This window comes from Lepidochelys kempii, chromosome 13 (assembly GCF_965140265.1).
Source record: "Lepidochelys kempii isolate rLepKem1 chromosome 13, rLepKem1.hap2, whole genome shotgun sequence".
In the NCBI taxonomy this organism is placed as follows: Eukaryota; Metazoa; Chordata; order Testudines; family Cheloniidae; genus Lepidochelys; species Lepidochelys kempii.
Window position 1 is genome coordinate 31,273,494 of NC_133268.1, and position 14,271 is coordinate 31,287,764.

At 51.4% G+C, this 14,271-nt stretch overlaps 1 protein-coding gene across 7 annotated transcripts in view; it reads left to right on the forward strand.

The window, feature by feature from the left end:
* Positions 1–14,271, forward strand: part of LOC140897398 (fer-1-like protein 4) — a 160,462-nt gene that overhangs the window by 54,016 nt on the left and 92,175 nt on the right. For 6 of the 7 annotated variants that reach the window (XR_012154720.1, XM_073310004.1, XM_073310005.1 and 3 more), the window contains 8 exons: positions 932–1,016; positions 2,771–2,930; positions 3,262–3,445; positions 4,861–5,047; positions 5,691–6,073; positions 9,378–9,486; positions 10,434–10,632; positions 13,338–13,458. Coding sequence is in view for 6 of the 7 variants with exons in the window: in XM_073310004.1 (XP_073166105.1) it covers positions 932–1,016; positions 2,771–2,930; positions 3,262–3,445; positions 4,861–5,047; positions 5,691–6,073; positions 9,378–9,486; positions 10,434–10,632; positions 13,338–13,458 (1,428 nt within the window). In the remaining variant the exon portion in view is untranslated. Of the gene's footprint in view, positions 1–931; positions 1,017–2,770; positions 2,931–3,261; positions 3,446–4,860; positions 5,048–5,115; positions 5,190–5,690; positions 6,074–9,377; positions 9,487–10,433; positions 10,633–13,337; positions 13,459–14,271 lie in introns of those variants that run through there. The other variant, XM_073310007.1, reaches the window with a different exon arrangement.

The following is a 14,271-nucleotide window of genomic DNA, read 5'->3' on the forward strand; positions in this document are numbered from 1 at the left end:
GCTTTCTGACTCGGCCACCCTGGCACGTGTATAAATGCCAGCGCAAGGGAAAGGCAGGGGAGAATCAGGCCCTTGAAAGACTCTGGGGCCTGAAGCTCAGAAGACTCACCTGAGGCTCTTTATAATAAGAGGGTTAAAAGCAGCACCTGTTCGTTGAAACGTAGGCTGGAGACCAGAGATGCTAGTTCTTCTTCCACTGCAGCCTGCTGCCCTCCAACCGTGGCCAAGCAGGGCACCCCTTCCTTAAAGGAATGTGCTCAGCCCTGTCACGAAGGAGAGGCCAGCCTGGCTTGGCACCGGAGTGATGCCATCCCAGCTCAGGCCTCCTCCTGGCCGTGGATTAAGAGGTTGGCTCAGTTCAGTCCAGGCCTTGGCCCATGGGTAGGAATGCAGTCAGTTCAGGCACATGAAAAGTCAATGTGGGCCTCACTGGGCCTGCAGTTGTTGGGGAGGTCAGCCTGGCTTGAGCCTGGGCCCGCACATGAGAGCGGGGTTGGCACGGTTCAGGCCTCAGGCGGGTCTGGGCACATGCAGCAGCTTGTCTAGGGCCCAGGGGAGAAGTCAGCTTGGCTCAGGCCTTGGCCTGGGCTCCTTGGGTGGTCGGTCTGGTGTGGGCCTTGGCTCAGGAGAGGGTCAGTTTGGACATGAGGGAAAGGTTGGCTGGTTTGGGCCTTTGATCCAGTCCAGTGGGGAGACTGGCCTAATGTCTGGGGGAGGTCACTCAGCTTCTGGGCAGCATGTGTGTCTCATCTGTTCTGTGCCACCGACAAGCATGCAGCCATCTGTGCCAATGAAGCGGAGCTCTGCTTGCAGGATCCTTCTGTTCGTAGCAGCCTGTCCCCTCTGCCCATTCCTCTCTGAGCAGCTGCACTCCGCCCTGTTGACAGCCATGCCGTTCAGCGGCTGAAATGCATTTGTGTGTTATGTGCAGGTTTTTCATTCAAAGACGATCCCGTTCCTGGGAACACGCATAGGAACATTCAAAATCGACACAGAGACAGTGTACAGCCAGCCAGGTACAGTGTGCAGAGCCTTGGGGCTGCTGCTCTCGCTTCCCTGTTTTATCCCTCCACATTGTTTGAGGGGCACCATTTCAGATTTTTTTTGGGGGGGAGGGGAACTTTAACCATGATTCTAGGGGCTGCTTGGGCACCTGAAAAATCTTGTTTTTTTGCAGATAATAACTTAGAAATTATTATCTGATAGGAGCACTGTATCAAATTCCTATATAAAGAAAGAAAATTAAATAAATATTAGACCCACTCAGCTGTAATACTAAAATGTTCTGACATCTTGTGTCAATTCACCTAAGGGACACTGGTTAGGTTTAAAATTTTAATGTACATTTTTACTTTGTTACTAACTCTTGAATATAACAATTGAACCAGTTGCAGAAAAATCTAGATGACCTTCTATCACTTTTTTGCAGTTCACCAAAAGCTTGGGATAGATCATTTAAATTTTGGAAATGTCCTGCTAGGCCAAGGCCCCGTGAGTTTATGCTGCACCTGCCTGGGGCTCTAGGGGTGTTACCCCACTGCAAATAATAGCCTAGAATCTGACACTTCCAGGTCACTTTCACCGCACTGCCAATCCCAAATGTTCAAAAATCATGAATCAGGCTCACCAAACATCATGAGATTGACTTAAAAGTGAGATTATAATAATAGATGGGGTGGTCTTTTTCTTTGCCTTCTGCTTTTTGAGCCTTTAGGGTGCACTGGGGTCACATTTTGAAGCTTTCTCCACAGCCCCGAGGGCTAGAACCTTCATTTTTCTTTAAGAATGAAGGCTGAAATCACCACATCTCCACTTCACTCCAGCAGCTGGGGCTTTAAGGAAAGCAATAATTATCCTGAGACTCATGGCAAAATCATGAGAGTTGACAACACTGCACTTCAGTTTAAAGGCGAGTGACTTTCCAGAAGGCTCCGAAACACAACACTCCAGTGACTGAGTGGCGGTTCTCACAGGAGAATATTTAAAACCAAACACCAAGAAAATTCCACATTTTAAATTTGAGAGAAAAATTGAGACTTCTGAGGTATATCAGGGCCACTGCAGGCAGGAAAGGAAAATAAACAGGCACAGGAGCTCTGGGCAGCTCTTCCTCTTGAAAGAGAGTTGGAGGGTCAAATCTTCTAGTCTTTAATTAAGTAAAACTTCTATTCCCATCAGCGCCTCAATAACTATGCTTCACATAGGTGCTGACTGCGTGGGTACTCCAGACCTGGGAAAAAATGGTGGGTGCTGAGCACCCCCTGGCAGTCCCCCTATCAGCTCCCCCACTAGCCCCCCAGTGTTTGCTGCCCGCAAGCGGGCCCCACTGATCAGCACCTCCCCTGCCTCCTGCCCGCCACGATCAGCTGTTTAGCAGCTGCAGGAAGCTTTGGGAGGGAGAGGAAGGAGTGAGGGTGGGGTGTGCTGGGAGAAGGGGGCGGGAAGTGGCAGGGCGGGGAGGGGCGGAGCAGTGGTGGGAAGAGGTGGAGTTGGGTGGGGCCTGGGAGGAAAGGGTGGAGTGGGGGCAGGGTCTGTGGTGGAGCACCCCCCAGGACATTGGAAAGTCAACGCCTGTGACACTTCATACTTAAATATCTGAGCCATTTTATCCAGGATTACCCATCTTAAACCCGGTCGGGGTTTCCCAGGGCGCTGGTTCCAGCACAGTAGCATCTTTGATTTCAGAAGTGCAGAGCTAGAGTTTCTTGGAGAATTGGCAGTGGTGTGATTAGGAATTCGCAGCTCAGAGTCCCTGTCCTTATCTCTTTAGATCACAGGTTCTTTCAGAAGTGGGCTGTTATCAATGACCCAAAGGACACCAGGGCAGGAGTGAAAGGATTTGTGAAGTGTAACGTCTCTGTCTTTGCACGAGGTGATATAATGGGCTCCCTGCCCACTTCCTCTAGCAGCCAGAATGAGGACATTGAAAAGTAAGTCTGCAGGGCCGTCCCTAGCTATTCTGGGGCCCTATGCAGCCCCCCCCCCGGGGTGTGTGTGTGTGGAGCCCCAGGCCTCCGTGATGGGGGGAGAGGGGCTTGTTTGGGGGGGGCAGGGGGGAGCCACCCTCCAGCACTCACCGGTGGCGTGGCTGGGGCTGAGTCGCTGCATTTCCTGAAGCCCCTGATGCAGGCCATTGTCTGAGATAGGAGACCAGCTGAAATGGGCCCTTGGCCTAGCAGTTCCCACATTTCGTGTGTTCTTGGGCTTTGTCTTGCTGTGGTGATTTACTGTGACCAGTAGAACAATGATTATTTCTTTTAGGAACTTGCTGCTGCCTAAGAGAGTCCCAGCTGAGAGACCGTGGGCCAAAATCTGCATCAAGGTTTACCGAGCCGAGGGCCTGCCCACCATGAGTGCTGGAATCATGGGGGGGTTCTCAAAGATTGTGGGCGAGAAGAAAGTTTTCATTGATCCATATGTGCAGGTCTCATTTGCTGGGCAACAGGTAAGTCTCTGCTTGGGCATTTGGGCCTCTGTATTCCACCGGGAGGCCTGAGCAGACCCTCTGGTTTCTGAATGTTAAGCCCCACATCACTGTCGTCTGTGCAGTTGAGCCATTATTTCAGAAATGCATATGAATGGATGTAGGGAGCATATTGAAACTTGGACAAACAGTCTGCGCCAATCAGAGCTTGAATAAGCATATGGTTAGCAGCAGCATGAGCCAGTAATAAAGCAGGAAAGTCATGTAATTAGGGAGAATCTGAGCCTGCATAGGCTCATTGTGGAGAGGAGCTGTCGATGAGATACTGATGCTGCAGCCCAGACTCTGAGGACCTCCTGTTCCAGCCTGTTGTGATAGTCCAGGTGGCTTGGCTATCAGACCTAGACAGACACAGACGTTTCTAGAACTCCTCACACTGCTGAGTATAGGAAAAAGCTCAAAAGAAATCCCAAGGATGAAATCACACGGACTGTTCCATGTCTGGCTCCCTTGGGTGTGTTCCATGGTGTCTGGATGCATTGAAACTGCCCAGCCAGCTCCGTCCTGTACAGCCCCAGTCTCTGTCCCGCAGAGACTGATGTGACTGCTGTTCCACCCTGTGACTCTGTCCTGCCCTGAGGCCTGGAGCCTTTGTTAATCAGTCACATGGTTGCGCAGCTTTTCCCTCACACCTGTAGTGTGGTGCAGAGTCCTCAGGAAATGCTTCGCTCCTGTTAAACCCAGAGACTGATTACAAGGTGCACGAGAGGACAGGAGCTGCGGTCCACCCAGCTTTGAAGCTAGCGCTCTCCTGTTGTGCACAGCTCTAAATACAGGCTAGGTAAGAGAGGTGCAGGCTGGAAGAGCAGCTCCATTGTTTTTCTTATAAACTGAGTCATTTGATCTAAGGTTAGTGGGACAATAAACACGGGGCCTTTGTATAGCTTCTCTTTGGAGCAGGACAGCACCTGAGGACATGACATTTACTTCTCCCCCATTTTACATCTTCTTTCTCCTACCCCTCCAGAACAAGCCATCCCCCTCCCCCTCCCCTTAACTCCACATGGCAAGGCTGGCTCTGGCCATTAGAGGGCTGGAGCCCTTCCGCGCGGACTCTTGCTCAGCTGTGAGTGCTCCTGCCTGAGCCTGGCCTGCATGTGCTCCAGTATGCTGAGCTCCCCCATGCTCAGCTCCTGCAGCTGGCTGAGGGTGGTTTATGCAGCATCTGTGCCCTGGCGGCTGCTGCCACTCACCAGTGTTTTAGAATGACTCTCCTCGCATTTGCAATGAGGTCAGAACAGAGCCACACACTAATGGGGAATCCAGATTTTCCCAGAATGCCTCAGTGATTTCTCTTGAACTTGTGGCTGGCTTTGAAGCCACTTGGAGTTCTTTAGCGGTGCGCTGTGCAGTCCTCATGCCTTCCTCTGCCCCAGGGGGAGACCTCGGTGGAAAATGACACTGCAGAACCAGAATGGAACGAGCAGATCAGCTTCATTGAGATGTTCCCTCCTCTTGCCAGAAAAATAAAAATCCAACTGTTAGACGATGCAAACATTGGGGATGTGGCGCTTGCTACGCACTTCATTGACTTGCAGCAGATATCTGATCCTGGGAGGAATGGTGAGGAACCCGCCTCTGTCCTGTCCCCTGCCATGGAGCTATCTGGGCAGCACCTCGAGTGTCAAATATGATTCTGCTCCCCCATCCCCACTCCACGTACCTGCCACAGTCATGTATGCCTCTATCTGTGGGGTACACCCAGGTCTGTCTGTCCTGAAGTGCCCAGGTCTGTTAGGGGGTGGGGAGTGGGTCTGTCTGTGGTGAACCACCCATATCTGTCTGTGAGTGGGCTGTCTGTGGCGAACAGCCCTTGACTGTCTGTGGGTGGGCTGTCTGTCTGTGGTGAACTGCCCAGGTCTGTCTGTGGGGAGGTATCTATCTGTGCTGAACAACCCTTGTTTGTCTGTGGGTGGGGTGTCTGTGGGGATATGCCCATATCTGTCTGTGGGTGCGGTGTCCATCGGTGGTGAACGGCCCAGGTCTGTCTAGGTGGAGTGTCTGTCTGTGGGTGGGGTGTCTGTCTATGGGGATATGCCCATGTCAGTGTGTGTGTGGGATGTCTGTCTGTGGTGAACCGCCCAGGTCTGTCAGTGGGTGGGATGTCTGTCTGTCTCTGGAGGTGTACCTCTCTCTCTCTGGAGGTGTACCTGCCAGTGAAGGCAAATCCTGAACCATTTGATTGCAAGCATTTGTGTCCCTGCAGGCTTTAACCCCACCTTTGGCCCAGCCTGGGTGAATCTGTATGGCTCTCCCCAGAACTCAGCTCTGCGGGATGTCCACAAGGATCTGAACGAGGGCCTGGGGGAGGGCATATTCTATCGCGGCCGCATCCTCCTAGCCATTTCTATGGAGATTTTCAGCAGCCCCAGCGCAGTAGATGGCAAGAGCAAGGAGCTTCTGAGGGGCACCCTGAGCAAACTGACACTGAACAAGAAGAAGAAGAGTAAAAAGGCCAAGGAGAAATCCAAGGCCAGCACCAAAGAGCAGAGCCAGAGGCGAGATGGGGACGAGGCTGGCAGCCCCGAGGAGGCAGAGCAGCCCAGCGAGGTCACTGTGGAGGTGGAGGAGCTCCATCCACTCCCAGAGGTGGGCGCTCCAGGGACTGATGGGCCATTCTGAGGGAGGGGCCAGGGAAGGGGCCAGGAACTTCAGGTTTACACACCGGCTGAGAGCTGTGTGTAAACATGCTGGCGCCGGAGTAACTAGTCACTCACACCTGCTGTTCTTGCAGTGCCACTCGGAGTGTACACGTATGTGGGATGAGAAGGGCCCCAAATGAAGAGACCCAAGCTAAAATACAGAGGGGCCCTTCCTATGCCAAGGGAGTGTGTGCTGTGGAAGCTGTAGGTGTGCCTTGCGGCTGGGTCCATTACTGTGCAGCGCTTCGGCTACCGGCGCTGATTTTTCCTTTTCCCCGGGGTGCTCAATCCCCCTTCGCCCGATGCCCCGCCCCCATGCCGCCCCTTTCCCTAAAGGCCCTGCCCGCACGCCACCTCCTCCCGCCCCCACTCTGCTCCCTCCCTGAGGCCCCTGCCCACCCGCCACTCTCCACCCTCCCGCAAGCCCCTAACCGAGCCGCCCTGCAGCGGTTTGGCGGCAGCGCAATGCCCCCATCAGCTGAAGAGCGAGGCCGGGGCACAGCTGTGGCTGCTGGGTGCGGAGCACCACTATCTTTTCCTGCGGATGCTCCAGCCCCTGAGCACCCCCCACGGAGTCGGCACATCTGGCTTTGGCGGAGGCCAGTCCCGTGTCTGCATCTCTGATGCTCTGCTTTTAGAAACTGAGCTCTGGCTGCCCGTTGCAGGCAGGGCCCTCTGGAGGCCTTTCACTGACAGAAAGCCAGTGCAGTAACTGAATATTTGCATTGGGACTGGGCGCAATAGGCAAGGCCCCTGCCCCCAACACAGAGTGTTCTCCTGAGCTTACCTCCCGCTCGCTAAACCCTTGTCATTGCTGGAACCTACACACCTGCCGCTCTGTGGGAAGCTGGTGGAGTGAATGCAGGACAGGTTGCTCAGGGCACTCAGTCCGCTGGGCCATGCTCCCACTGCGACCAGCAGAGCAGCCCTGCCACGCGCCCTGGCAATTGCCGTTCTGGAGCCTCTGTGTCAGCGGTGTGGGTGAGGCTGCTATGAGCTCAGCACAGGGTAAATAAAGTTGTAACTCGGAGGAAAGGGGACCCCTGGAACCCGGGGGACAAGGGGCCTCAGTGCTGGCCCCTTCCCCCACCCCAGGGACCCTCACCACTGGCCCGGACGATCATTGTACACACCCTCTGTCACCTATTTTGTGAACTTCTAGTAGGCTTCCCTCTTCTAAGAAGCATCATTCCCATCCTGCCCACCCTCAGCCTGAGCCAGCCAGCTGCTATCTAGCTCCATGTCTCCATCAAGCGCTGGGGAAGTAGGGAAGCCTCCATCTGGCTCAGTGACATGAGGAGAGAGAGCTGAGTCCATCAGTAGTTGTCAAGATTCCTTCCCCACTCTGAACTCTAGGGTACAGATGTGGGGACCTGCATGAAAGACCCCCTAAGCTTATTCTTACTAGCTTAGGTTAAAAACTTCCCCAAGGTACAAACTTTGCCTTGTCCTTGAACCCTATGCTGCCACCACCAAGCGTGTTAAACAAAGAACAGGGAAAGACCCCACTTGGAGATGTCTTCCCCCCAAAATATCCCCCCAAGCCCTACACCCCCTTTCCTCGAGAAGGCTTGATAAAAATCCCCACCAATTTGTACAGGTGAACACAGACCCAAACCCTTGGATCTTAAGAACAATGAAAAAGCATTCAGTTTCTTAAAAGAAGAATTTTAATCGAAGAAAACGTAAAAAGAATCACCTCTGTAAAATCAGGATGGTAAATACCTTACAGGGTAATCAGATTCAAAACATAGAGAAGCCCTCTACACAAAACCTTAAGTTACAAAAAGACACAAAAACAGGAATATACATTCAATTCAGCACAGCGTATTTTACCAGCCATTAAACAAAAGGAAACTTCACACATGTTCTAGCTAGATTGCTTGCTAACTTAACAGAAGTTCTGAGTCTGCATTCCTGATCTGTTCCCAGCAAAGGCATCACACAGACAGACAAACCCTTTGGTTCCGCCCCATCCAGATTTGAAAGTATCTTGTCTCCTCATTGGTCATTTGGGTCAGGTGCCAGAGAGGTTATCTTAGCTTCTTAACCCTTTACAGGTGAAAGGGTTTTGCCTCTGGCCAGGAGGGATTTGATAGCACTGTCTACAGAAAGGTGGCTACCCTTCCCTGTATATTCATGACAGTCGTGTACTGGCACCTTAGCCTTTAGACCCTCTCGGGCTTCCCCTGTGGCGTCACATGAGCACTGAACCAGGGGAGGGCCAGGCCTGAGCTCTGGGAGATAGAGCGATTGCTCTGCCACAGCCTCAGGGATCGTAGAATCATAGGAGCGGAAGGGACCTCAAGAGGTCGTCTAGTCCAGTCCCCTGCACTCATGGCAGGACTAAGTATTATCCAGACCATCCCTGAGACGTGTCTCTCTAACCTGCTTTTAAACATCCCCAATGACGGAGATTCCACAACCTCCCTAGGCAATTTATTCCAGTGCTTAACCACCCTGACAGTTAGGAAGTTTTTCCTAATGTCCAACCCAAACTGCCCTTGCTACAATTTAAGCCAATTGCTTCTTGTCCTGTCCTCAGAGGTTAAGGAGGACATTTTTTCTCCCTTCTCCCTGTAATAACCTGTTATGTACTTGAAAATTGTTATCATGTCCCCTCTCAGCCCTCTCTTCTCCAGACTAAACAAACCCAGTTTTTTCAATCTTCCCTCATAGGTCATATTTTCTAGACCTTTAATCATTTTTGTTGCTCTTCTCTGGACTTTCTCCAATTTGTCCACATCTTTCCTGAAATGTGGCACCCAGAACTGGACACAATACTCCAGTTGAGGCCTAATCAGCGCGGAGTAGAGCGGAAGAATTACTTCTTGTCTTGCTTACAACACTCCTGCATCCCAGAATGATGTTCGCTTTTTTGCAACAGTCCCAGAATGATGTTAAGCTGACTGGTCTGTAATTCCCCAGTTTATCCTTATTTCCCTTTTTCTAGATGGACACTATATTTGTCCTTTTCTAGTCCTCTGGAATCTCTCCCGTCTTCCATGACTTTTCAAAGATAACTGGTGACACCGTTCTGCAGCAGCTCTTTCCTCTCTGCCGGGTCCTGCTAGTCAAGGCAGCCACTCCTCGTGGCCCATGAGATGCAGGTGCTGCTGTGTGAGGGCCATGTCAGCCCTAGGCCCGAGACCCAGTAACCATTCTCAGACCTCAGGGCCCGCTGCTCTGCCTAGGACTATTTTTGACATGACCCCTGTGACTGTTGGACTGATTGGTGTCTCCTTGTTTAGAACTCGCTGGGAGTGAAGGAAGAATTCCTCCTCTATGCTGCCTTCTTTGAGGTGACTATGATGGACCCCTCCATAGGCTCCAAGCCAGTCCATTTTGAGATCTCAATAGGTAAATGTTTCTGATGCTCCTGTTTTCTTGAATTAGAAGGAACAAAATGAAAATATTTTTGAGACTCATCAAAATATATTAATTCCCAGCCAGATTAGTTCACAGTTCTGGCTATAAAGTGCCCTAACAGGTACACAAAACTGCACAACATGAATGTCACAGCTAAAAGCACCCTCGAGGTTACAGGGTGGAAATTCCTGGTGCAGCTTACGGAGATAAATATTCTAGCTACCTCAGGCCTTTTCAAAATGGATTAGAGATTGTCCAAATTCCTGGGGAACATTCCAGAGTTAGGGTTTCAGCGTGGGGGACACAGTCAGGATGGGAGTAGGGAAGAGGGATGGTGAGAAGGGACTGCAGAATAAGGGAGGGGAGCAGGAGGGGGAAATAGGGGAGTGGAGGGAGAGGGAGAGAGAGAGAGAGAGCGGCTGAGAAGCAGAATGGTTGTGGAGTGATGCCAGACAGCTGAGGGCATCAGAGGGATGGGGCAACTGGGGAAACAACCCATGGAAAAAGATTTTTTTTTTTTAAAAGTCCAAAGTCCCAAACTTCAGAGTTAAGCGAATGATGAGGCTAGGAAGCTGCAAAGGCTCCTGCCAGCTTCTGCTGCTGCTGCTTCCCACATGGAGTGGGTTGGGTGGGAGAAGGAAGGGAAGCTGCTGAGCTGGGTTGGGTCCTTCTGAGTCTAGTGAGAGTGTCAGGGGGCCAAAAGCCTCCCTATAGTAAAACTGTGAACTCTGAAGAGTCTAGGAGGAGTGCATGTCTGGCCATCCAGAGTCTCCAGCTTGTATGCACCATATTCTGATGGCTGGACTTTAAGGCACTTCTAATGTCAGGAACACTGGCACTTGCTTCTAGTTCTCCAGTGGCTGGACAGTAGCAGTCTGTCACCTCTAGGCTACGGCAGATATTTAGTTTAAAATATGAACAATACATGTATTTGCAAGGGAACTATGGGAAAGCTGAAGAGGTTGTGACCAAAATGCCTAAGAAAGGTGTGAAAGGAGAAGGGCCTGAAGACAAACAGCCTTTGCTGGATCCCAGTTCAGACGAGGAGCTGGATATTGAAGTTATGGCCCCGAGTCCAACTTTACAGAATAAATCCATGACAGAAAGCCAAAGGCCAGAGCCTACCGAATATGACAGGTGAGTCCTCTTCATGGTGCTCGCTCACGTCAGCCCCTTCGCAAAGGTGCTTTGGACTCTTATTCATCCCATAAGGCATTAACAGGTACATGGGTGTGGATGGTAGGGCTCATAGTTGATCATGTTCCACCTAGCCAGCGAGATTCTCTAGTGAATCAGTAGGAGTTGGGGGCTCCTCACTTCCATTGATTTGAATGAACGTTTGGGGCCTAAGTGCTTTGGATCCCCCAGCCCTAGATGCCATACGTAGATAGCTAAAGGCCACTCTCCCCAGGAGAGCAGAGGTTCTGCCTATGGTGGCAGAAATGCCATGCTGGGTACATTGAGTGTTCAGCATCTCAAATGCCGGATATGAAGTGTTCCAACTGAGGGTGGGAATGGAGGATTGTGGTGCGTCTCTGGTACAGGAAATCCTCCCGAATGGTCAGGGAGATGATTGCTATGGGACAAAAGACAGGAATTTAGCTCTTCTAATCTGGTTTTGGAGCTGTCTAGGCACCAGTGTCAGTTGAGCCTTCACCACAGAGGGGGTTCAGACCAGCTGACTGCCATAGACACCAGGAGGAACTCAGTCGCTTTCCCACTTCTCCTGGCCTCATGGGGCTATTCTCCCATTTTATTGGGTGGGTTAGGCCATCTTAGACTCCACTGAGCTTCATCCTGTTCTGTTGAGGCTCCTTTTACTCGTTTGGTATGGCAGAGGACAAATCTTTTGTCTCAAACTGTGTTCATCCTGCGATGGCACAATGTCCATGAGAGAGGAGAATGCTCAGTGCCTTTTCTGCTGCAGGGAGAGACACAGCCTTGAGCATTGCTCTGCATGCTGGGGCTTCACCATCTGCACGCTGCACTTTAGAGAGCAACTCCAAACCCCAGCTGGTGGAAGTGCTCATGCAGCCCTCCTCCTGCCTATGGGATTTTCTGTTGGGGGTTCAAGACTGGTGCCAGAGTCTAGTGTCAGTGGCCAGACAAGCTTGACCCCCAAAGAAGGTTTAGTGTCTAGGGTCTTGATGAAGTCATCGTGTAAGACAAGTTCCAGCTATGAGGGTCATTCCAGGCTGCCCTGGAGGAGTTCTTTGACCTCCCCTGTTGGGGTTCTTGTGGCACCTTAGAGACTAACCATGAAAGCTTATGCTCAAATAAATTGGTTAGTCTCTAAGGTGCCACAGTACTCCTTTTCTTTTTGCGAATACAGACTAACACGGCTGTTACTCTGAAACCTGTTGGGGTTGGCTCTGCCATAAGCACGGCATCAGCCCTTGCATCCAGCCCATATGGCAGGATCTCTGAGCTAGAGTCATAAAGGTACTTCAGCTCCTTGATCATGAACTTAGGTGCCTAAGTCCCAGTTTTAGACTCCACTGAGGTCCACAAAACCCCAACTGAACCCTGTAGGATCTAAACTCGCTCGGTGCCTAAGTCTTCGGGGTAAAAGTTCCATTGGCACCTGCGTTTCTGTCTCTGGGTGCGCGCACTGCTGCCTCCCTTTAGGCATTCGGACACCTGTCTCCTGCCGAAGCCCAGAGCAATCCATGAATCTGAGAAGATAAGTTTTCGCCCGTGGGGCCTGATATGTGGGGGTTACTCAGAGGTCACCTGCTGGGTCGGGTCCCATGCAAAATCTGCCTAGAGGAGGTGCCTAACTTTGTAGTTGGGGCAGTCACCTGGGATATGGGCAACCCAGGTTCAATTGCCCTGTCTGCTGAAGCAGGGGGAAAACGAGGTCTGAACATGGGTCCCACCCCGCTCAGGGGTCAGTTATGGGTCATTCTCATGTGGGGCGCTCCTTAATCTCTCCTGTTGATGTTATTCCACTGTGCATTATAAAATCACTGGAGGGGGGGACTGAACGCTGGGTCTCCCACCTCACATGGGTGCCCTGGCCACTGGGCTATAGAGTCATTCTCTCTCTCGCTCTGGACCAGTGACGCTAAGGATTTGTCCCCAGTGGAACAGCTTCACAGGAGAGACTGACAGAGCCCCGCATCAGATGATCCCACAGCACAGGGGTTAGAGCAGCCCCCTGAGCACCAGAAGACCCTGGTTCAAATCCTTTTATCCCCTCTGGTGGGTCTCCCACATCCTGTGCGAGTGCTCTAACCACTGGGCTAACCATTATCACATGGTGGCGCCCCTCCTCCTCGGCTGTTCTGTGTGGACTTAGGCTCCTACCTGATTCATTCTCACAAGAAACGCCCTGGGCGCCTGGGGTGACCTGACGTCCCAGATCTGGATCACAGAGAGGAGCTTCCCTGCAGCCTGGACTTAGGCACTTCTCTCTCTGAGCGGGATGGGGCTCAGCACTTACTCCTATAGCTGGCATCTTCCACTGGTTAGTCCAAGCAGCTCCTGCCTAGCATACTGACTGCTGTGAATGGCATTCTAAGGCACCTGTTTCTCCCCAGGCATTATACAGGGAGCCCAGGTGCCTGATTCAGGCTTTGTGGATCCCAGTATGTTCCTGTGATTTTCTAGGCACCTGAGAGCTCGGCGCTGCAATGCTCAGCGTCACCACGCCTACGTCCCTTGTGAATCTGGGCCTCTGTTCTCAGCACTGTGCTGCTTTCTTGGAGCTAAGGCCGCAGCAGCAGAGCCATGCATCCCATGGCTTGGTTCCCCAAAGCGACTGACATGTATTAGGGTGGCTCTGAGGCTGCTTCAGTCTCTCAGTGTGCATTGTAACCTGCTCTGCCTCCTGCTCTTAGTTCTTACAGCTGCCTGCCCATGCTGCATGAGAAGCCCTGTGTGTATGTCTGGAGCTATTGGGAAGATCACACCTGGAGGCTCTACAATTCCAACTGGATTGTCAAAATAGCAGAGCGCCTGGTAAAGTATCGCAGTGACTGGGAGACCCCACTGCTTCCCCTCGCACTGCTTCCTCCTGTCGCTGTTTCTTGGGCTTACTGATTTCTTTGAGGTTTATTTTTAGCAATTTTTGAGTTTTACGTAGATGTCCAATATTTGGGGGTGTTTGGGGCTTTCTCTTTGTATGTACTGTAACGAGTGATTGTATCTCACATACGTGACTCCTGGCAATAGCGTATACCGAGAGTGCAGTCTCTTTGTAAAGTTCTGCAGTGTGCTTTAACAGAGCACTTCTTCAAACAGCTTTAACAGAGCACTTCTTCAAACAGCACTACGTTAAAGTGCTCTAGGCAGACTTCAGTGTGCACAAGCAGGTTCTACATGGGCCAATTAATGAGCCACAGGTTGCTGTAGTCAAGCTCTTAGATACAAATAACCATTTCTGGTGTTTTCCCAGCGTTCATTGGAAAAACACTGGTTTCATTTTTTTTCAGGGTATTTCATTGGTGTTTATCAGTTAAAACAGAAAATCAGAAGCCCAAAGCATGTGTCGTTAATCTGTCAGGAGTTTAATACCCTCCTCCCCCACTGCAGTCAGGGCCTCTTGCAGGATTGAGCCCTGACTGCTCACGTGCATTTGATCATGAAAAGTACAGCATGTGCAATATTGAGATGGTGGGAGCTGGATGAGCTGTTCCATGGTCTTTCACATTCTCTTTCTTTGCGTGCGAGCAGTCTGCCATCTTTGGAAACGTGCTGCATTGTTGTGTTTTGTGGTACAGGTTCTTTGGGGGAGCTGTTGCGAACCACAAAGGAATTTGTTTTCAGCCTTAG